Source organism: Aplysia californica, unplaced genomic scaffold (genome assembly GCF_000002075.1).
Source record: "Aplysia californica isolate F4 #8 unplaced genomic scaffold, AplCal3.0 scaffold00060, whole genome shotgun sequence".
Classification (NCBI taxonomy): domain Eukaryota; kingdom Metazoa; phylum Mollusca; class Gastropoda; order Aplysiida; family Aplysiidae; genus Aplysia; species Aplysia californica.
Window position 1 is genome coordinate 61,999 of NW_004797330.1, and position 24,491 is coordinate 86,489.

The following is a 24,491-nucleotide window of genomic DNA, read 5'->3' on the forward strand; positions in this document are numbered from 1 at the left end:
TTTCTTTAAACTTTATGTCACTAAATTTGCTGATTTAAAAGTATCATCTCTGACATAACTAGATAAGATAATATAGATCTATGTTTGAAAAGGACAATGAAAAGTATTACAATTATCTTTACTCTTCTAATAAAATTCTTAAAACAGCTGAATACCTCGAAAGCAGATTCTAATCAATATTTCTACAAGCAGATAAATATATATATAAAAACCACAAAAACATACCTGTTTTCCTTTAGCTCTCTGATAACGAGCCATGACATCACTTATGGTGTAAACCCGCACATGACCAAGATGAAGATTCCCACTTGGGTATGGGAACATGGATAAGGCATAAAATGTCTCTTTGTCTTCCTGATGAAATGTATCAAATAAGAAAGTTACTAAAAGACAAAAAATGTGAGCCCAAAATTTTGTAATATAATATGCTTATTAAAATAAAACCAGTCACTTTCTATATTCTGAGTAATCTCTAATGCTAAAAAAACGATTTCCATTCATTTGCCTTCACTTTATAATAGCCTTTTCAGAAAAAATTCTTTAAACCCAAAAGCTTTTAAATAGATTTTAAAAAGTAGATAACTGAAAAAAAGAAAGAACTGATACATGATTCTGTAACAGAAAAACGTACATTCTGTGTAGACTGAACAAGTTCTGCCTGCTGTCTGTCATGTTCCCGAATCAATGGTTGCCAGTATTTCTCTATTTCAAGCCTGGTGTCCACTGACAATTGAGGATTCTGAAACATAAAAGGTAGCAAATTTGGTGTCTTGAAGAATTCCACTTTACAGTTATATAAAAATCACAGTAGGAAACTGGTAAAATTCACTGAACCCAGGACAATCAACTACAAAATTGTCAGTTTAAAGGCAAAAGGTCCAAAAAAAAAAATTTTAAAATCTACAAAAATATACATATATTATATCCCAGAAGGAGCGGCAAGTTACCCAACACCATACCCATGCACAGTTGAACCTGCCCATATGGCCACCTGTATAAGATAACCACCTGTACAAACTGCTGTTTTCCATTTTCCCCTGCGCATTTTTTTCTATATAATGGCACTGTCTAAAATAATATCCTGTCCGCTGCAGCCACGATATTCTATCAACCATCAGCCCCAAAAACCTGTCTAAGATGGCAACACAAATACGTCATTGCCCCATGTGTTGCCATAAATTATTTATCAACCCCTGTGGATGAGCCATCATAATCCATTCATTTGTCGTTATTGTTGTCCTTTGAATAAACCAATCGCTAGGGGCTCTCGTGGTCTAGAAGTACAGTGTTCGCCTCTCATTCAAAAGGTCCCTGGTTCAAAACCTGACGGAGACGGGTAAAAAATGTTCTTCTCCAGAAATTTCCCCTTTCACCTACTTTCCTGGTCTGCAGATCCTGTTCTGTTAACTGCTTTCATCTCCATTTTCTTCTCCACCCCTGGCCTTCTCTAGGCTTCCCTTTCCTTCACTTCATGTTTCTCTCTACTGGTACTGCTAGCTTTCCTCTATCCTGGGCTAGCCTCTTGATGTTATTTCATGTCTTCCCACTTTTCTGTACATCAATTTCTGTATTTCTTCTCCAGGTTCCACTTGGTCTTCCCCTTGAACTTTTACCCTGTGGATTCCAATCCAACATTTTCTTTGTTATGCAGCTGCCTGATTTCCTGAGAGCATGTCCAATTCATCGCCACCGCCTTCTTCCTACCTCATCTCTGACTGGGATCTGTCTTGTTTTCCTTAACACTTCCTCGTCGGTGACCCTGACTTTCTTCGACACTTGTTCAAGAAAACCTGGATCCTCTTTGAGCAAAAGATTGCCGCCTGTCTCAGATGGCCACATTTCTCCCAGACAGAGGGTAGTCGCTTTAGACAATTTTGACTGTACCTTTGAGCATTGAAACGCTAAGAACATCCCTTTTAATATATATGCTTACATACTCCTTACTTGAATCAAGTCAATTTTCAGGAGAGATTTCAAAGCAAGGAGTCTCCTCATAAAAAAGTGAAAATAGTGTTAACAGCACTGAGCCTTTCAGTTCTATGAGTGTACAAAGGACACATATTTCATACATATATATGAAAAATGAAATGTTATCTCTGTGTACAATATTTCTTATCAAACTAATAACAGCATGATAGAGCAAGCTGATATCACAAGGTTTGATAAACCCAGATATTTCTAATTCCACGACTGACTCTCTGCAAGCGGACATTCTCTACCAAACAGTATACCTCCTCAGGAAAAACGTAAGAATATAATGACAAACTTAAATCGATAACACATTATAATGCTACATTGATAACAACAATAAAAGAGTGATTGAAAATTTAAATTTAAATTTGTAACAGGTGCAGTTACCCGAGACTGTCAACACCTGTAATATATAAATGTACACCTCTGTGAAGAAATTCTGACATTAAATGTCCACACAAGATATATCATACTGTTGTAATTGTAAAACAGTAGAAAAAACAGTGTACCCATATTCCAGTTTTGCTGAAGATTGTTCTCGCATTTCCCAACAATCTCTGGTGATTGAGCATGCACCATGAAGTTGAAGGTTTCAATTTCAGCAGATGCTTCATTGTTATCTTCCACACTCAAACAGCAAAATGTGTGTAAAAAGTGTCTAGAACCTGAAAACAAGAACAAAAGACATCAGAATACATCAAGCGACAATAGCAATCAATTTCAAGTTAAGCTTTCTGCCTATTTTTTTATACTATACTACTATACACATAGGATAGGGGACTGAAGTATATATTTACCGATTTGTGTTGTGTAAAGCACTAATATTTTTTTGGTAGTGTCAATTGCCACCGAGTGAAGCGCTGACATTTGACAAAAAATGACTTTTTGTCAATTGCCACCGAGTGAAGCGGTGTCAAGTCTGAAAACAACACTATCTTTAGCATTATACATAATGTGTGTCCCATGGGTCAATTTGTTCTCAATTAATTTCATTGGACGAGCATCTAGTCTATAGCTACGGTACCAACTTGGCGTGTTTTTAAATGAGACGTATCTAGATCAAGGCTATGCCTACACTTTGGTGTAGAACCAACACAGGCAATTCTAGAAGTAGGCCTAGAAGGTCACAAACGCACACAAACTCAAGCAGAAATTCACATTATATCGGGGAACATAAATCGGGGGACAGGGGTCAGGAAAACACACACACACACACACTCAAACACACAGAGAGAGAGAGAGGCGAACGCACAACACCGAGCACTCGAGCACAATAAGAAGTCAATAAGCTAGATCTAGATCTACCCACAAACGCAAAAGAGCTCCAATTTACTCGGTGGCAATTGACAAAAAGTCAATTTTTGTCAATTGCCACCGCGTCACTCGGTGGCAATTGACACTACTTATATGACCTTATTGCGTTGGGGGGGGGGCACTTATATGACCTTATTGCGTTGCAAATGTCGAAAAACTCTTACGAAAAAACAAACAAACATAGACAATTTGGATGTAACATTTGATCAGGATTTCCACAGTGGGCAGGGAAAGAAGTAATTTTAAACACAAAGTTGACTTTTAGTTGTCCCGTAAATCCTCAACCACAGTATAATAGAACTAGAATCTAGATCTAGATCTAGATCTAGTAATAGTTTACTTCCTAATCTCAGATTTTAGATCTAAAAGCAGAAATCATGATAGAGACAATACGTTATTATTTATATGAACAGCTATGTCTGCACCTTTAGGAACCACCATAGATTCGCTGGAAAAAAAATGAGGCCCCCTCGAGTAACACCGAGGCAAAATACACCCAACGCCCAACACCGGTTGATTTGCAGGGAAATCGAAACTAGCCAAGCGCCGAATAAAAGGGGAAAATGACAGGTGAAGGACGTCTGAGGTTGTCTTCGGTGAAATGCGTGTTTACAAATTAACGGAAATAGATTCTTGCTAGAGGTGTGCGAGTCCAGCATATTAAGATTCGAGTCCAGACTCGAGTATCTGCTCTGGACTCGAGTAATTACTCGAGTAATTACTCGAGTCCCACGGCTCTTAAGACTCGAGTTATTACTCGAGTAATAGTATCCCGAAAGGGAATTTTAGTGGGTTTCAAAAAAGGTTTTGTTGAATATCGGACAGAAAATAGAGTGCCTTCCTAGGAGGGAGCTTGAGTTGGCTTATGGCAATTCTAGACATATGCTGTTTATACCGTATTTATTTTATTTTATCTTAGGAAGTGGCTATTCTCACCCCAGGTGAGAATAAAAATGTGATCGACCTCTCACCCCGGGTGAGACTAGCCAGTGTTGGCTATTCTCACCCGCTGTGAAACAAAACCGGGTGTTCCTAATTTCTGAATACTTCCTATCGGTGAGGATGATTAAATAGACAAACCCCTTTTTAAAAAAATGATATTATAACACAAAAGTAAAACTAATTTGGTGGTCTACAATGATGCTACGGCTGTTTCACTTTTAGAATAGAGCCGAACTACCCTAATCGGCATTTTGTTTTGCCCAGAAGTTCTCGCTATATCTAGGCTACTCCTCTCTCTCTCTCTCTCTCTCTTTCTCTCTCTCTCTCTCTCTTTCAATGCCCGCAGATAAAATTGCATGTTTTTAACACATGAGGACTGGAACGTTTGTTTACACTACAGAATTCAATTTTTAAAAAGTGTAGATCTAGAATTCTGTGGTTTACACTGGGTATCACATCACGGTAAACGCACACATGAAGAGAATTGCCAAAAGGCTCGCTCTCTCACCCCGGGTGAGTGAGAAGCTTACAACTGTATAACAACTGAGCTAGAATAGAGGTAGTCTTCATCTTATCTTATCTTATTTTTTTATTTTTTAAAAATAATTCTTTGTTACAACAGTAAGAATAAAATGTACACAAACCTCAGACAATGCACTTAATAAAAGAAAGAAGTTTGATTGGTCATCGTGGGTTTCTAACAGTGGTTTCCTTTTTGCTTTTTTCTGGGGGGGGGGGGTCGGTTTTTTCCTTTGGGGAAGGGGTATTTTTGGTGGGGTTTTTTCCTTTTCCTTCAGTTTTAAAAAATTGCTTATCAGAATTTTTCTTTTATCAATTCTTAACTTTTTTAAAAACAAAATTTTTCTCCTTTTCTCTGTTTTCCCCCCCTACAGACTCGAGTCTGGACTCGAGTCCTTACTCGAGTCCTTACTCGAGTAATTTACTTGTGACTCGAGTCTGGACTCGCCGCATGTATTACTCGAGTACTCGAGCCTGGACTCGTTACTCGCACACCTCTAATTCTTGCCAAGATGGCGAGTTTGAGCGATAGGAAAATCGCCGAAGGCTTGGAACATCTTCGTCTTGCCGATAAATGGTTTGTTTTTAGCTACCCTCTTTAATGACTGACTTTACAGAGTTGAGCAAATGTTTGATACCTGGTCAATACTGAAGACTTTGTTTTTACTGGTTCCCAAGCCACTTGTCAGTAGCTTTGCCTTGTGTAGCCTAGATTCTTGTCTAGTGAAGTAGTGTCGGCATCGAACATTCTGTACTGTCTGACGTACATCACACGCCTACCTCCACTCTGTCTCTCTATTAGTTTCTGACTCTCAGACTGAGTTCCTTCGATCTGTTTTTCTTACTCCTTTGTCCAGGGAAAGGGTAAGATTGAAGAATACCGGACCAGAGGATTGGGACTAGACTCTGCTTTTGCCTGTGTGTCTCAACCTCCTGAGACTGAGGTATTTTAGGAGTTTATAGCACAGTTAAAATAGTTGATTAGTAGTTCAATGAGTCATTGCCAAAAAGTGGGGAAAAATACATGATACTTCTCGCATTAGTGTGCATAAAATGTGATGCATTGGGAGGACTTCCGTAACGAGCGACCTCTATAAAATATAGATTTTTACTCAACGGCCATCAAAATCATTGATGGAAGACCGAAAGTGGCGAAAGCCACTTGTTATACCACCTGGTCATGACATTAAAATGACTAGATCTAAATTACGGCAGTTTACGCATTTTTAGGCACTTTTCAATGTTTTGAAGATCTGAGTCGAGGATTAGTAGACTTTCGTCTAGGCCTAGGCGCAGCCATTGTTAACCCTGCAGACTTTATTTACTTCCGCCGTTTGGGAGTGCTGGTTTGCCAGGTTTTCGTTGGTTTCTAATCAAATTCTCATCAAGACAAGTCCTCCGATAAAACATATTATTATTATAGCAGTAACGAACGATTACTATGAAACAGGGTAGGATTGAGATTTAAGAGTTAGGGTTAGGATTGGGTTAAGGGCAGGGGTAGGGGCAGGGGTGGGGTAGGGGCAGGGGTAGGGGTAGTGGTAGGGTTGATTAGGGGCAGGGGTGGGGTTAATTAGGGGTAGTGGTATGGTTAGGAGCAGGGGTTGGGGTAGGGTTAATTAGGGGTAGGAGTAGTGGTAGGGTTCATTAGGGGTAGGGGCAGGAGTAGAATGGAGATAGAACAAGAAAGCACTGGGGTCGCGATTGGTTGCCACGGTATTCGTTTTTTAGGTTCTTTTTTTTTCTTCCGTTCAAAACGTGTGCAAAATGAAATCGTTATTTGTATAATTTATCTCTTCATCCCCTTCCGCGACACGGGCGCACGAAAAAACGAAATAAAGGAAGGCCGGTACGGAGAAATCCACATTTGTCCACAGTGGCAACTCGAACAACGAAGGTCCTCCCTTTTATGCAATTAAGGTAGACTCGACTCAGAAATTTACTTTTGTTTAATTATTTTTTTTAAGCAGATCGCATCAGCTGTGGTAATTTTGCGACAAAACCTCGGCAAAATCCTTTGAGATAAAATATTAATTGCGTTTTGGTACTTTTTAAAGGTGATCTACGCTCCCACTTAACTCGAGTAGGTTCTTAAGAATTTTTTTAACCCCTTTGTGTCAACAGCCTAGTGGCATAGTGGTACGCTTTTGGATTACTAATCATGTTTGCCTCTCTCACTCACAGGTTTGTATCACGGTTTGAAATATGGATTTTTCCAATCTAGCAATGCCAATCGGGCTTTCCCGCGCGGCGAAAATTTGGTCCCGGTTTGCGGGTGATTTTGCAGATCCGGTCGAAGCGTAGGTGACTAACTTTGTCAACCTCGGTCTGCTCTATTTCCGAACCAATCCGAATGAAACTCGACAGCCAATCAGAAAATAGGGCAAACTAATGATATGTGGACGTTGAAGTTCGTACACATAAATTAACCTATACTTTTGGTGTCGGGAACACTTTTGTATCGGGTACACCGAAAACTAAGGAGTTTGAATTTCAACGCCGAGATTGTAATAGATCTATCTATCCTCTATGGTGTTCTCAAATTTGAACGTTCTGTGTCAAGTAGTTGTTTAGACCCGTTGATAAATGCACGACTACCCCCCTATCCAAAGCGACTTCGCACGGAGACCGGCCATTTTCCCCTCACTCTCACGGCAAATGTATCCTACAAATCCCCACATGACTATTCCAGGCCTGTTCATTGGTCACTTGAAATAAGGCAATGGTGGGTGCTCGCTTCCAGTTGTTTTTCTCTCTGTTCCCCTGTAACATCGCAATGGGGGTATTCCGAGACGAGGTTATCTCGTCTCGGGATGTTCGCGTCTCAACGGGAAAAAGAATTTTTAATTGTATGGCATGCTTGATTGAATTAAAACTCATCTTTTGTGGTTGGCATGGTCTAAAGTCATCATAAAAAGCTTTGCAATTATGTAGTCACGCTGCCGACATGTATTCTTAAAGATCCCATGTTGTGATATATGATGCTATAGACAAAATGGACTCATCCCGACACCCCTTTTTTGCAAAATCGTAATATATACACCAAAATTTTAATTATAACAAAATAACTACGAAATGGGTAGTAAATCTCACTGCATAAATGATTTCTACACCCCAAAACACATCGGGTAGCCAAGTTTCTCTCTAACACTCTGATTAGTTCCCGAGATATCGTCGATTTTCTTACAGAATCTGCTACTGCGTGGTCCACTTTTTAGGAGTATTTTCCTATATGTGGGTCATCCATATTTTGCCGACCTTTACAACCCCATTACTTTTTTTATTTATGAACCGATTCTTAAAATTCAAGAAGCATAATTCTTAGAATTGAAAATTCTTTCTTAGGTACCAAATAAAAAAGGGCTAAAGTGAAAAATTAAATTTTCATTGGCATTGCTATCCAATCATGTCATATTATGTATGTTGTCTGATTTTAACATTTAACTAATGATAATATACATTCCACGTAGAGAGACAGTGGAAGGCAAGAGAACAGCTGAAAGTTACAGAGATTATATTTGGGGGAAGGGGGGGGGGGTTCTGACTGATGTGTATTGTTTTCTGTCCAAATACACAAAAAATTACTGATACTGATATGTTCTGTTTTTAATTCTTCTGAAAGTGCAAAACATGTTGTGAATGGCGTTATGGTAACTTGCATAATTTTTGGCATAATTTTGTATTTGTTTTGCACAATATGGTCATCAAAATTTGCATTATTCTGCAGGGACAGGGTAATGGCTACAGAGAGCAAAAGATCTTGTCAGTTTGAGCACTTGCAATCCGCAGCTTGGACTGTATACTTCCTGAGAGGCCAAGAAATTTTTGAGTGTTCCTGGGTCTGCTGGTGTAATAATGATTGTAAAGCGCATAGAGCATGCTGTAGAGCTTGGATGCTCTATATATGAAAATGCAATTATTATTATTATTATTATTATTATGATGTTTTCATTGATTTCAAGTTGTTAACTACTTTACTTTTATTTATTTCTATGTAGTATGAAAACCTCACTATTCAAATGGAAGGCCGACCAAGAAGGTGCTGCTGCAGAGTACGTGAAAGCTGGTAAGTTGACCTTGGAAGATCTGTGTAATGATGTATGGATAAAACCATTTGGGAGAGAGATTTCTAATCACACAAATGGAAAACCTGCATGCCATGTGTGCTAGAGTCATGGAGGACAGCAATTTAGTGACTCACTTTTACAACATCTAGAAAGTTACTGTGATGGATCATAGACGTGATAGAACCTAGAAGTTTCTAGGTGTCCCCCAATGTTGCTTTTCTTGTATTTTTCATTGAGGATGATCTGAGAAGGTGGATAAATGGATTTTTATGTTCTGAGAGTGATAAAATTTTAATGGGCTGGAAAACTTTTGTCTTACAAATTCTGCAGATGTCTCAAATTCTGCTATTGATTTAATTTGAAATAAAAAATATATTTCTCTAAAAATAAATATTTATATTTTGTGTTTTATGAATTACTGTGTAACCAGATAGATTCAATTTTACGTAACCAATATGTAAACAAATTGTGATGCTTTCTTGAATATCATTGTTTTGTCGCTTTTCATTCTCCTCACTTCATGTTAATCAAACTTTTTTTCTTCTTCCATCTTCCATTTTCTAGCCACAGCTTTCAGAAATGCCAAAGCATTAGATCAAGCCAAGGAAGCCTACATCAAGGCTGCAGATCTCCAAAAAGCAATGAACTCGTATCCTTTTCTCATTACATTCAGTTTCTCAGTTGGTTTGCTCCTTTATTTCTTTATTTGATTTGTGTACATTTTTTCTCCATTTATTCCCTTGGCTTTTGTAACTTGTCCTTCTCATTTAATAATGCTCTCGTCCTCACAAAAGTTCATCCTGTCTCATGTTACTGTGTAAATAAAATCTTTCCAAATGATGGTTTGATAAAAAAATGTCTTCTCAATTAATTTAGCTGTCAATGATTTAGAGAACAATCCCAAGGAGGCCCTCTTTCTTGTGACTGCCAAGCCCCAGGAATCCCCTGGGACTTTGAAAAAAAACGGCGAGTCTCAGGAATGCCCCGTGAATTTGAGGAAATCTGTAAATTTCCCCCGCAAAAATACATAAAAGCTCTCGAAGATTTAAAAGCCAAATCCAATAACGTCCTTGGGTTCATTTTTGCCGGTCGCGATTGTGATATTTGTTCAACTTCTCCCGGTCTGAGAGCACGTTTCACGTGAACAGGTGGCGATGGTAGCAAGCGGAAGTGTGTGTGATATCGAAGGTCGATCGGGAAAATCAAGATCTGCTTTCATTACCACCCAGAAATTTGCCTGTAGTAGTCTGATAACACAACATTTTTAACCTGCAGGTTTTGCATTACAAATGCTGTGTTGCCTAGAAATTAAATCAATATTTGTCCTGTGCCGTCACTTGTGAAAAAAATAAGAAAGAAAGAAAAGAAAGTTATACAAGCGTCTTGTCGGGCTCGCCATCGTGACCGGTCAGTGAACCTGTGCATTCGCAGCACATTGTGAGTACCGGTGATGGTTGGGGTCCCCAAAGTTCTTTCAAAGTCTTAGCACTGTGAAGTATAGGACTCCAGCCTATTGATTTTTTTTTAAAGATACATTTGGGGGAGGGAAGATGGTGTTGAAGGCAACACCGGATGACAAAAACTTGGAAGCTACTTGGTATAAAGAATGTTGGTTACTACTTGAGCTCTGCAAAGTGCATGATGGTGCAGGCCTGAGTATGGAATCGGGATCCATCATACTCATACCTTGTAAGCCGTGTTTTTTAACTAGAGGGTTCCTGTTTCATTGGATAGATGATAGTAAATTACATGTATTGTGTATATTTATATTATAGCTTTCTGTTCAAGATTCGCAGATTTTCAGTGTCACTGCTTCTTGCCCTCCCATGTTTCTTACAACTCTCACACTGAAGAGGTCTACTTGAGCCATTCAAGCTATTACTCTACTTTTGAGTTTGAACAATAATTTTTATCTTGACACCCAAACTGGTTCTTGACAGTCGATATTCTGGTTCTAGGCCTTTTCTCAGGCTCAAAACAAGATTCATTTTTATATTTATGTAGGCCTAGGTGAATATAATTAGGGGAAAATAAAAATAAGTAAGAACAGACTGAAATACCTGAGTCACACAGTACCCCAGTGCCACACCGACATGTTGTTGACAGGATATAATGTACCTACATGCGTGTGTGTGTATAAATTATGGAGCTCGTGCTGTCATTGTTATGTAACACGCCCCTGAAAAATGGATGCGCCCCCCCTGGAAAGCTGAGAAGTCGGGTTGGCAGTCACCCTGCTTGTACCAGTTTCTCAGTGGTGGTGTCTTCTGTTGCTTGTTAAAGTTGCTGTTGTTTATGCTTTTTGTTTTGTTTGTTGTATTTTTTTTGGTGGGGAGAGTTCGTTTGATTATTTGTTGTTTGGGTTTGGGTTTTTTGTTCTTTTTTTTCTGGGGGGGGGGGGTTGTTGCCTTTTGTTTTGTTTTTTTGAAGGGGTTCACAGCTGTTGAATTTGTCTTTTTTTTTTTTTTTTTTTTTTTTTTTTTTTTTTTTTTTTTTTGCTTTTGTTTGTTGTTTGTTAGTAGTCTTCCCTTTCAATCGCGGTGGAGAATTTCTCACATTTGGTTCAGACTTATCTTAGATAAATGTGGATGCAAAAAGAGAAGAGCATGCTTATTTATAGAACTGAATCCCCAGTTGTTTAATCATTCGATGAAAGCGCCTTCCCTTTATTTCAAATGTCAATACTTGGGAATGGGATAATGTTCCTGTTTGTTCCTCTCATTTTTCTGTGTGCAGTTTTCTGTATTACGTATATAATATGTCATGTTCTTCTCATGTAAACATTTGGAGTATATATGATTCTTGTGGGTGGTTGGCGGATGCTCTGGTGTGGTTTGCTCCTTCTTGGTTTTCCTACCAAACATCTATCTTCCTGATCCTGAGTTGCAAGTGCCGTAAAACTCTTACTAAACCTAAACCTATATGATCCTTAACTGTGTACAGACCATTTCATGCTGCGAAGTAAGTATCTTTACCTTAAATGATATTAAATGTATTTGCAGTTTTAACCCACCAAAATTTAATTTTACTATTGTCAATTTGGGAATTATACTTCCTTATGACCTAAAGCCATGCATGTACACTCAAGGTAAGATGATGTCAGGGTATTGAGGAAGAAATTTCCGGTAAAAAATATATCAGAGGGCCCTTGCAAATTTTTCATTTAGGTATTTCACCTTTAAATCGCGTGTAACTTACTGGTAGAGAATATACACAGCCCAGATAATGTCCACTAGTCTATATGCATTCAGTCTTTGATTGAGGGACAGGACTAGTAATTGGGTTTTTTTTTACTCCTTTATTGTCTTCATCTTTCTTTTTTAACATCTCATCCTGCTCTAGTATGACTTGAGGTGTATGCCAGCTGTGATGTGGTTTCCCTTGTTATTTCTTTTCCTTTGTATTGTTTTGTGCTGCTTGTCAGTTCTACGACTTTACAGTGTTGATTGTTCCATTACTGCTAGAATTCATACATGGGATTTTTTTTTTTAGCCCAGTTTGAATGTATTAGGCTTTGAACTCTCCTTGAGAATTCAAAGTAGAATCAAAAGTCTGTAACTAGCAATATGCTGACAATCTTTTTTGTATGATTTCAATTTCAACATGAAATGCAGTTGAGATGACTGAACAAAGCTGTGCCCAATATATTGTATGTTTACTTTCTTTTACAGAGCTTTTGAACAGGCTGGCTTGTTGTGTAAAGAGAACAAAGAGTTTGATGAAGCTGTTCATTGGATGGAGTTAGCAGCTTTGATGTTTCAGGAGCATGGAACACCAGATACAGCTGCCCTCTGCCTCGACAAAGCTGCGAAGTGAGTGATGATCCAGCCATATAGAATGGGACACTATGATGAGCCACTCCATCATATGGGAACTCTTTTTTTGTATAGTTTAGAAATAAGTGTCATTGCCTTGTCACATTTCTATAGGTTGCTACTTGTTTTGAAATATGAGAGGTTAACTGTCATATCCTGTCTTGTTTTTGCGTCTTTTTAGAATATAACGACTTGTCACATTTCTATAGGTTGCTACTTGTTTTGAAATATGAGAGGTTAACTGTCATATCCTGTCTTGTTTTTGCGTCTTTTTTAGAATATAATGACTTGTCACATTTCTATAGGTTGCTACTTGTTTTGAAATATGAGAGGTTAACTGTCATATCCTGTCTTGTTTTTGCGTCTTTTTTAGAATATAATGACTTGTCACATTTCTATAGGTTGCTACTTGTTTTGAAAAATAAGAGGTTAACTGTCATATCCTGTCTTGTTTTTGCGTCTTTTTAGAATACAATGACTGAGGGTAGAATTATTCACTCTACCATCCTTAATGCAGGAAGAATGAATTACGAATTATTTTTGGATGCTTCTGTTGTATTGTAAGGTAATTGGTTGCAGGGCAAAGTTTGATGTAGATGTTGGCCCAAAGTCATTTTTTTTTTTTTTAACATTTTTTTTTCACAGGATGGTCGAACTAGAAAAACCTGAGAAAGCAATTCATTTGTACACCAAAGCTGCTGATGTTGCTGAGGTATGTGTACATCTCCTTCTTATCTCACTGCTTTACTTTTTTAGAGGTAACAATGTTTAAAGATACAGTCGAACCTGTGTAAGACAGCCACCCATTGTCAAGGAGAAAAGTAGCCGTGTTGAACAGGTGTCCATCTTAGGCAGGATTGATCAAACTGAAAAAAGCAAACTATTCCCTTCTGAGATTCCAACCGAAGGTAGCCGCATTGTTATTGTTGTTTTTGTTGGTTTGTTTTTTGTTAGCTTTTTAATTTTGTTGCTCATTTTGTGCAAGGGTGACAATAAAACGAAATGTGTCAGATGAGGAAGACCGACTGCCATGTTGAAACAAACACATGGGTCTCCACCACTTGAAGAACGAGTGACGCTTCTGTCCCAAATTTATGTAGACGTCCATTGTTACTTGGTTATCTACGGGTAAGCAGTGACCGGTCACCTCACTTACGGTTTGTGTAGAAGTTGTGGGCTGAGCTTATGGGTTATGAGGGATCACATGCTTAACGCACCAGCTGCTGAAAATTTATGGTTACCTATTGGTCAACAATGGGAGGGGCCTACGCAACATGATCGGATGGAGGGACTGTCTAACAACATTGACAGGGGATTAGTTTATGGCAGCTTGTCCACAACGTCGGCCAATGCATAATTTATGACAAAACGTCGGGTGATGAGAGGGGTGGCTGTCTAAGACAGTTGTTATTCTTTGGTGTGATAAGGTTTGTGTGATAAAATTTGGTGGCCGCAGCGCATTGGACAGGTGCCCGTTTTACACAGTGAAATTATATAGATGAATCGCCAGGGAGGAAATGGAAAGTGACCGTTTGTACCGGTGGCTGTCATGGCAGGTTGGACTGTAGTTTATTTTGAAGAGATATTTACCTGTCAAAGTAGAATAAAATGTGAGACAAATGGAAAAATAAGATTTGTTGTAGAGAATGACAGATAGACTACAGTGTATGTTTAAAGATTTTCTCATCTGTTTACTTTTATTTCTTATAATGACAATAATAATAAAGATCATTTTTTCATGACCGCAGTGATTTTAATTTCTGGACTTTATACCATCAAAGTTAACTTCTTTAATTTTCTTCAATATCTCTTATGCTACGTTATATCTGTTAACTTGAATTACAGATGTATAAAACACACATATATATACCCAACTATATGTACCCCTCACATAACACACACTCTTCATTTTTAAGGACCTCAATCTGGTTTCTGGGGAGGGTATACCATGTAATTAGTTGCTCAGAAGATAGAACTACTATGCTTTTTCTCATGTTCAATGTTACTTGCACGTGAAAAGTGAGAAACTGCAGTTGGAAGTGCGTGGTTGGCAGGTGCTCTGGTGTGGTTTGCTCTTTTTTTCTTTTCAAACGTCCATCATCCTGATCTCTCCTTCCTTTTTATACTTAATTACCCTCTTGTAGCACCTCTAATCTTCAGCACTTATATGACCTTATTTTGTTGCAAGTGCCGTAAAACTCTTACTAAAACTTAAACTAGCAGTTTGAAAATGCGAGATTAACTTGGTTGTTACTTGTTGTTATTCAGGTATCTAATACATCTAATGGAACCTAGTTTATTTCCTCTATGTACTGTTTATGAATTAGTATTTTGGATTTTTATTTCCCAACTTCAGATTGAAAGCAGACCAAGACAGAGTGCTGAGTACATCGGCAAAGCTGGACGACTTCAGGTCAAGTGTTTCAAGTGAGAGTCTAGCTTATGTGTACCTGTTTGGATTAAATAAATAAGGGTGCAGGTTTTGTTGCAATGAATTCAGAAGGAGATTGAGTATTTATTTTTAAGTCACATGTCTATGTACTTTAGTTTTCTAGGTCATTCAGGGTAACTTTCTGGTGTCTAATCATTCATTTTAATGGTTACTCTCAATCGCAGCACATTTCTCTTTTGTTGGCTGGATGCAAGACTCGGGCAAATGCCATCTAAAAAATGGTGTTTGTCAGAGTCTAACATCTGACCACAGATTTTTTACTATGTCTGTAGTAAATAATAAGTTAATTTTCAATAATTGGCTCTGCAAGGAAATGACTTTGGTACCCATACTTTAAAATACAGAGAATGCATAGTCACACTCAGGGTGTCCAGCTATGTCGTGAAGTCGTAAAAAAGTCGTAAATTAGGCACCCTGGTCGTAAAGATCATAAATTGTAGTAAATGTGCCGTGAAGGTAGTGAACATTTGTCATTTGGTAAACGGTCGTAAATTAACCTGTGTACAGAGTGATGAAGCCAGCAAGAGTTTTCAGTGAAGAGCCCTGGCACGGTAGTCAGCGATTACCAAGTCCCATTTTTTGTCAAAATAGTATCAGTTTCACAGACTTCGAATATTTGAAAACCGAGTCCGATAAGGTCAATTAGTTCATTTTTGACGGTCGCGATTGTGATATTATATTCGTTCAGCTTTTCCGCGTCGGAGAGTACGTTTCACCTTCACGCGAACAGGCGGCTATGGCGGTAGGTGGAAGTGTATGTGACACCGAGGCTTGATTGGGAAAATCAAGATCTGTTTTCGCTTTCATTACCACCCAGAAATTTGCCAGCGATAGACTGGTAATGCCACATTTGTGACATGCAAGTGGTAACGCTACATTTGTGACATGCAAGTTGTGCAGTGTAAATGCTGTGTCGCCGTGCAAATAAAATGTAATCAGTACTCGGACTCGTCACTGTGCTGTCACTTGTGGGAAAAAAAGAAAAAGAAAATACAAGCGTCGTCAGATTTTTAGATTGTGGGGCTCGCCATCGTGACCGGTCAGTGAACCTGCATGCGTTCGTATCACAAATAATTAGTGCGGCATCTTGTGAGTACTGTCGTTTTTGGGGGGTCGCCAAAGTTCTTTCAAAGTCAGAGCGTTGCAAAATATGAAATATAGGACTACGGAATGGAGGAGGGGATTTTTTTTAAAAATACACTCGGGAGGGGAGGCACCACCAAAGGACAAAAACTTGGAAGCAAATTTCAAAATTTTGATAAGATTTAGAGCTCTATGCAAAGCGCGCGTTGGTGCAGGCCGTTTGCCGAATCGGGACCCTTCATACTGCTGTATCAGTTTGAAGAATATCACATGCATTTAGTTCATTGCTGTAATGAACTAAGATTTGTGATATCTTAACTCTTTTTTTCAATGGGGGTTTTTTTTTTCTGGGAAAGAAATAAAAAGCATGATCATAAATGCTATTTCTTGTTTTCAGTCAGTTTTCATTTTTACTGTATTACAGATATGAAGAGGCCATCAAATCTTTGCAACAAGAGATCAAGTACTGGTTGGAAGCTGAAAATTACACGTACATTAAAAAAGTTGCAATGGGTATCATTCTTCTCTATTTGACCCAGGAAGACTATGTTGCTGCTGATCAGTTCTTTAGAAGCTCTTTAAGGTAAGGGTTAATGTTTTAAGTAGACTTTTATATCAAACTAGCTCAATTTTGTTTGTGTGTGCTTTAGTTTACCCTTTATTTTTTTAGAAGAAAAATTTTGTTGTGATCTTGGGTGGCAAGCATACAAAAGACATTATGAGGTATACTGTTATCCTCATTTCAACTCCTTCTACATGTATTTGTTTTTGAGTAAAGAGAAGCACCTCGACACAATAAGGGTTGTTTCGGTGCGGAACAAAAGCAAGACGGGCAGACATAAGCTTTCAAGAAGTTCCTTTTTCAAAAAGTTTCTTCTTGTCTGCGTATTCTGTGCGTATGCTTTTTTTTGAGAATGTGTGATTTAACCTTTTATTGAGACAAATTCATCAAGATTATTACTCATTGAAGCCCACCCAGCTGTGTTTAATACTGACCTCCACTTGTGATTGATCTCTCCTTAGCATAAGTATAAAAAGAGAGAAAGGAGTTTGTCCAGATCACAAGTCCATAAGTTTTTTGCCTATTGCCATGTTAATATCCATGTTGATCTCCTATGAGCGGCAGATGTAGGTTGTGTTTCAATTATCACAATGTTAGACTTAAGCGCAGGAATTGACACTGTTGACCACTCCATTCTTTAGAAAAGTTGGAACAGATGTTTGGAATTTCTGGTACTGTTCTAGTTCTAGAGTAGTTGAAGTCATACCTGTGGGCGTTCACTGTTTGTCCTTGTGAATGGAAACAAGTCACCTATTTACAGCTTGAATTACAAGGCATCAAAGGGCTCTGTGTTAGAAAGAGTAGCCTATATACCTTGTACACAACACTCAGTTTTGTTATCTTTGAGACCCTGCCAAACAGCTGATAATGAAGACAGAAAGGAGTGAGGTTTGGGAAGGTCTAGATTTTGGAAAAAGGTTTTTATTGATTTATGCACCCTGGCCTTTCATGAACAAATTAACGTGGCAAAATGAAAGGCTTTTCAAACACAAGAAACTGCAGTGTTTTGAGACTTATTAATGAAAATTATTCTAGGAGTATTGAAAAGGAGGAAGGGGATGTATATTCATTTTTCATTATCTTTTTGTATATATATATATATCTACTATTACATGTATTTTGTGGTGCTTCGCAATGAGTGCTTTGAAATGAAAATCCTTGTTAGTCCTTAGGTGGCATCATCTCTGGTACTCATATTTATTTTTCAGTTATCCCGAATTCGGTGCTAGCGAAGAAGCAGGAGCCCTTGAAGACTTACTGAGAGCATATGATGATGGGGATGAAGAGGAAGGGCAAGCAACTTTGGCCAAGCCAATTTTCAAGTACTTAGACAACATGGTAGGAATGATACTTTTTACAGTCCTAGAATTTTCTTTTATGGAATATTCAATTTGTGAATTGTCAAATCCTATGCAGCAGTGTTGTGTGTCAAGAGTTGCGCTATTCATATTATGCTTGTCTGTTTTCATTGTATTTTGATAATATGAGATGTCATTTAGAAATCAACTCGTTTGTTTTATTGCACAATTTTTTTTTTCTACCTCAAGGGTACAGTAGTTTTATCCTTTCGTAGCCATTGTTAAGTTACTGTACCTGAAATCATCTGCAGTGCTAGTGGTATCTCTCAAAGTAATAATAAGCTCTATTGCAGATTCTGTCAGTGATTGATGTTTTCCCTTTAGATGTGCAATCATCAGGTTACAAGTTAGCTGCTATTTAGTATTAATTGAGTTAAAGTTTATGCTGAGTAGACGCAGTCGTCCACATATTTTACAAGAAACAGATAAGGACAAAGTTACTTAAAACTAGAAAATAAAAATGGGAGTTGACTACAGCAGAGTGCCCACCAACAGCTTGCCCTCTTCAAATAGTCACACTTAAGATTTAGTCAGGTTTTTTTTGCAGACTGTGCCTAAGACATGCTCAACATTTTTGTCTTAACATAGCTTATTTCAGTAATGTGTAATTGTTCTTCCCTCAGTTTGCCCGTCTAGCAAGAGACTTAAAGTTCCCTGGGGGCATCACAACGTCACGATCAAATGCTACCACAAGTAGCTACAGTCAGCCAGGAGATGAGGATGATAAGGAGGATATTGACAAAGTCGACGATGATGATGAAGAGGAAGAGGAGGGCTTACCTTCTGATCTTTGCTGATTTTTTTGTTGTTGTTTTTTTTTTTTTGGTGTAACTTTACAACGTTCTTTCAGTCTTTTTAATAATAGAATTTTTGCAAGGAATTGGAAGTCAAATTTTAAGGGGCTGCAGTGTGTGGACTAGGTCAGAGATGAGCTCAGTCTACTTTAGCAATTATTTCTTTGATTGTTCTTGAAATACAAGAAGGTTCATTTCGGTGAAAGAAGCCTAAAATAAGCCTCGCAAATATGTGCATTAATGTTGTCATACCAAGAGTACACTTGCAAATGCCATAATAATGCTGGTTTGTTCAAGGCTTCTTAGCTTTTACATTCTTAAGTTTTGTGTTGTTTGCATCAGTCCTGATAGATATCGCTCATGAAGAAATACTGCACTGAACAACCACTCTGTGTTGACCTTAAGGTACCATAATGTTTCATTTTTATAATGGGAAATCAGAAAGCTTCTCTTCAAGCTCATTTGCTGTCTAATGCCTTAATAAAGTTGTTTAAGAATAGGCCAAAAGGCTAGAACCCAGATGGCCGCTGGATGGGAAAAGCAAAAGTAAAGTAAGGTGAAAGAATTGTGGTTAGGTAAAAAGTGGCTAGGATTTCATCTCAATTTGGAAGTTCTCTTGTTGTTTTGCGAGCCAGTACTGTGTTACTGATAGATCAGTCGAGGGTTCCGATTTTTTATTCTTTTTCTGTGATAGTTACGATAGGCATTTCTCATGTCTGACCTGAACAAGAATACAGGATGCAGACCTGGGCACACAAAAATTCCACTTTAAATAAACTTTGGTCCTGACTGTTACAGCTAATTCACACAATAGCTGTAGTCTGCAGAGCAATTTGAACATTTGCAAATATACCATAGTATTAAATAGTAATGTTGGTTTGTTCAGGGCTGCTTTTGCTTTTACATTAATAAGTTCTGGTATGTATATATATGTGTGTGTGTGTGTGTATGTATGTATGTGTGTGTGTGTGCGTATGTATGTGTGTGTATTTGAAATGGGGATGGACGTACCAGATGCCTGTGTTTAATGAATATCTGGGCATGTGTATGCTTGTGTGTACAAGTGTGAGTGGAGTGAGAGTGGCTGAGGGGATGTAAATGCTCTAGACTGGATTATGCTATCATATTATTTAAACTGTGATATGAGTGAAATGAAAATGTATGATGAGGGCCTCGTTTTGTAGGTTGGTTGTAATAAAACTTTTTTGTGTGACTTTGCTTTTAAATTTTGATCCCAATTCTACATGTATGTATTTACTATTTAGATTCACAGGTTGTTTTTTTTAAAACTATAGCCTAGTATCACCATTTTGCCATGTTCCAAACTTCCTATTGTTTTATTTATTAATTGTCATCTTTGTCAGAAAAAAGAAGTCAGCTCTCAGGTTTTTCCTTATTGATTGAAGACACTAACTAACATTTGCCAATCTTGATGCCAAAAAGTCTGCAATATATCTTAGATCCAAGCTCAATGCTTAGCCATGAAAGGCTCTTTATGTTCTGTTATATGTGCACTCCTGCTTTCCATTCCATGGGTGTTTTCATTCTTGAGGTTGAATACATAAACATGAATTTGTTATCAGAAATGTGCCTGTCCTTTATGTTTTGTTATAAGTTTTTCTGTAGTCTTTTTTCTAATCCAGAAGTCTTAAAAGGCTATTACTAGATTTTGGTAAGTTATGAGTAGATTAGCAAAAGAACTTTTGGGAAAATATACAGTATGAAGTAAGTGTACTGGAAAATGGACCTTGGTGGCCATTGCTGATTTAAGACTTGTCAAACACGGGTAACTCGAATTCGTTGGGGATTGGAAATAGTGTTCAAGATTTCCGTAATTCGTCAGGTCCATGAAAGCCCCAAATACAAAGAAATAGAAAGAAAATCAATGGAGGTGAAAAAGAACATTAAAACAATTAACGTTGTTAGTTCCCTTGATGAACGTGTTTTGACTGTGCGAAAGCCAGAAGATGAATGAAAGTGGAAAGCAGAAAATCTCACGTGTGCACAGTCGACTTCTAAGTCATTCCTTTCCTCTCATTTCATTGGCTTACAGAAAGTTACGCCTCTTGCCATTTGCACCGCACGCGTCCTACAGCATGATTGCACACGTGGTGAACCAGTAATGCAGTGCTTTCAACATCACTCCCCAACCCCTTTCCTGTGCCAGGCCGCACACACACGCACGCACACCCCCCCCCCCCCCCCGGCTTGGTGAGACAAGGACCAGGTTTTGACTATTATAACTATTACAAAGTAACGCGTTCCCACGGCCAATAAGGCTGTAAAGCCGGGTCTTAAGTTGAGAATGCGAATTGGTTTTGTTCAAGATTTGGGTGTCCCGAGTGTTCGGGAACTATGTGAAGTCAATACAAAGAAATTATAGGGACTGAAACAGGACCGAGCATTATGTTCGAGATACCCGAGAATTGGTGATTTTCATGTTCGAGATTCGTGGACTCTACTGTATGTATTTCAAGATCGTTGTGATTTTTCTTTCTATACCAATCTCTGGCCAGTTGCCTGTGAGTGTGATGAATGCAATGATCAAATTCTTATTACTTAATATTATTTTACGACATAGTGACATTGGTTTCGGAAAATCTACATCAGTTTGTGGGCTCTACTCTGTCAGCTGCTCCTCTTCTCTTTTGATGAAATTGTTGCGCAAGGATGATTGAACTTTTTGAAAATGTTTCAGAGAAAATTGTACCTCTTTCTTATGAACATTCTATGTCAATTTTTCCTCTTTCATATATGAAGATTTTAATTTGATAACTATTTTAATCTCACTCACTGGAGGAGTCCTGACTCAGATTAGACCATTTCATGTCAGGTCTTTTACCCCCCCAAAAAAATCAACTATAATGTTACAGTACTGAAACTGAAATCTACAATAAATGTTGATCTCTACAGAACAGAAAGACTTAAGTATAAGTCTATGTCATTTTGTTCTTGTTTTACAATTTGCAGATGTTTAAAAAATGACAATTTTGGGTGCCAAAACTTTTTTTTTTTAACTTCCTATCCAACCAAGCACAATATTTCTGCTGTTCTTTGTGAGTGTATTGCTATTTCTGTCATAAAAATGCTATACAAATACACAGAAACATATAACAACAAAAAATTAGCACACTGGTTAGCTTATTATTGCCAGAGTAACAGAGTTAGGGATGTTGATGAATAGCTAATGATGTCATATGATATTGTGCAGATGCACTGTGACTGGTCGCAGGCTGTCTCTAACTGTTACAATTCTGATTTTTTAAAATTTAATGGGATGTTTGAAGTAGATCCAGAAGAAATTTTATTCAGACATTTTTTTAGGTCTAGATCTATCACCTTTTGTGGTCATGGTAGTGAGCTGCCGGCCGTTATGGCCGATACGGGTGTGGTAATGGTGGTGAGTGAGTTCCAGATTTTTTTTTTACTGCGTACTTTGTAAGTGTCATTACACCGGTGTTTAGTGTAATAACAGCCGGCTAAAGTATTCTTTATGACTTTATGTCCAATGTTCCTATCGTAGAAACTTGCATAACCTAAATGTTGAATATTAGTGCATGCTTCTCATCTTTTGGTACTCTGTTTCTAGTTACAAATTGCTGACATGCTTAATAATACCAGTTTCTTACTACTATTTGTCCTATTTTGAAACGTAACTTGTGAGAGAGTAAACAATTTGTTTTAACATATTTTCATGAAATTTATCCATAGTGTTTATTATCTCTGTGAGATCTTGTTTAAGGACACAAGATGTGGGATGAAGCAAATGATTTTGTCCCTCCATGAACTTTTATCTGGGTCCACTTCTTCCCTTTTTATAATATCATTGTCAATTCAGAGTCATGTTTGAATGTTAACTTTTTCTAGTTTGTCTCTGTGGTAGATAAATAAAAGCTCATAGTTTTCTCATAGGATACTCATTTAACTGTCCTTTGTCAATACTGATTGTCTTAAGTAAGTATACCTTGTGTGTAATGGTCATTCTACTGATCATTTTCATTTGTCTTGACTAAATGTCTTGTCAGCTGTGCTTATTGTCAAAAGGAGCGCTTTTAGTCCACAACGCTTCTTACCTGTCACTTGATTAAACAATTGAATTGATATATGACAAGTCTTCTTGTTCTATATATTCTGGGTTAAAAAATAGTCTTCTGATTTTGTTGAAAGTGTTTCTTGATACAGTAATAATAGATAGCATTTGTATAGCGCATATCCCCGCTCAGCAGCAGGCTCTATGCACTTTACACTATATTACACAGTAGTCTGTAGTCTCCGCCTAAGATCCCACCGCTTACAATCCCGGTTCGCTTAAGATCCCGCTGTTTTAAGAAAACAATTTTACTATACCAAAAGTCACCCCTAAAATCCCACTCTGATTCACTCTGAAGGTCTACATTCAACTAAGAATCTTAGTAAGATCCCGCATTTCAGACCATAAGTTGCGGAACAAAAACCCGGGCAGGCTCAGCCGATCAAGTAAGAGTGAAAAGTTGAGATCATCGAACTGCCCATCGCTCAAAGATCAGCCACTCTAGTGAATGTGATCACTAAAGCGTTGTAAAACTGGATGAAACAGTACAATGTTTGCCCCAGACTGGATCATACCGAGGTGTGAACTTACGACGCATTTGTTTACCCAAACATCGCACTCACATCTGAACTCGCAATCTAAACTAGCAGCACTCACTGGGTGGGTAGAGCCTACACATTCGCTCCAGGTGAGATCACATCAAACTCGAACTGTGAACTCTTCCCTGACCATTGCAGCAGGAAATTGTCTCTATTTCCAAATTTGCAAGACAGATTTTAATTTTAATTGGTGTGATCACAATGTAAGAGTGACAAAGGCCGGGGGACTCTGTCAGAGATGGAAAGCTATAAATTTTGGACAGATAAGGGGAGAGGAGGGGCAACTGGATAAACGTAGAAAAACTTAAGACTTACAATAGGATAATAAACGTGTCAATTGCATGGCTCATGCCACTCTGATTGGTCATCAATTTTTGCCACTCTTTGCTCGCCATAATATGACATAAACCCACCCAGGGGTCACTTTAGTTCATTTTAGTAGGAAAGGAGACCATTTTACAGGTTGTGGGCTTTAACATGGGTCACCATAGATTCTTCCCTTGGTCCGTCAGCTAAGATTCCGCTCGTCTAAGAAAGATCCCGCATTTTCCTTGTTTCCGAGCATCGGGATCTTAGGCGGAAATGACTGTATTTATTGTAAAGTGAGAAGGGCAATCACTGTGTGTTTCAGCAGGCTGTTGTAATGCTAGTGTTGTTTGATACCTTGATGAGCCACATGGAAGTTCAAGGTTTAAATCCCAGTGGGATCCAAAATATTTTTTGTACTTCCTGCTCTGCCCAAAGTTCTGACATGGGATGACGTGCACTATCTTTGCCTGCTCTGCCCAAAGTTCTGACATGGGATGACGTGCACTATCTTTGCCTGCTCTGCCCAAAGTTCTGACATGGGATGACGTGCACTATCTTTGCCTGCTCTGCCCAAAGTTCTGACATGGGATGACATGCACTATCTTTGCCTGCTCTGCCCAAAGTTCTGACATGGGATATGGGATGACGTGCACTATCTTTGAAGTGACCAGCGCTG

At 38.3% G+C, this 24,491-nt stretch overlaps 2 protein-coding genes across 2 annotated transcripts in view; one reads left to right on the top strand and one right to left on the bottom strand.

Annotated features, from left to right (window-relative positions):
* LOC101858392 (probable leucine--tRNA ligase, mitochondrial) overlaps positions 1-3,851 on the bottom strand; it is a gene marked incomplete in the record, with an annotated part of 37,317 nt that extends 33,466 nt beyond the window's left edge. The window contains 4 exon segments of the mRNA XM_013079683.2: positions 226-354; positions 632-739; positions 2,481-2,636; positions 3,711-3,851. Of these exon segments, the coding sequence (XP_012935137.1) occupies positions 226-354; positions 632-739; positions 2,481-2,585 (342 nt within the window).
* A 1,367-nt stretch (positions 3,852-5,218) lies between these two features.
* Positions 5,219-22,982, top strand: LOC101846272 (gamma-soluble NSF attachment protein). The gene is made up of 10 exons (XM_005093202.3): positions 5,219-5,323; positions 8,745-8,812; positions 9,378-9,462; positions 11,757-11,774; positions 12,485-12,625; positions 13,274-13,340; positions 14,985-15,055; positions 16,588-16,746; positions 17,934-18,063; positions 18,707-22,982. The coding sequence occupies exons 1-10, from the start codon at positions 5,259-5,261 to the stop codon at positions 18,878-18,880; spliced, it is 978 nt and encodes a 325-aa protein (XP_005093259.1). The 5' UTR covers positions 5,219-5,258; the 3' UTR covers positions 18,881-22,982.
* The last annotated feature ends 1,509 nt before the right edge of the window (positions 22,983-24,491 follow it).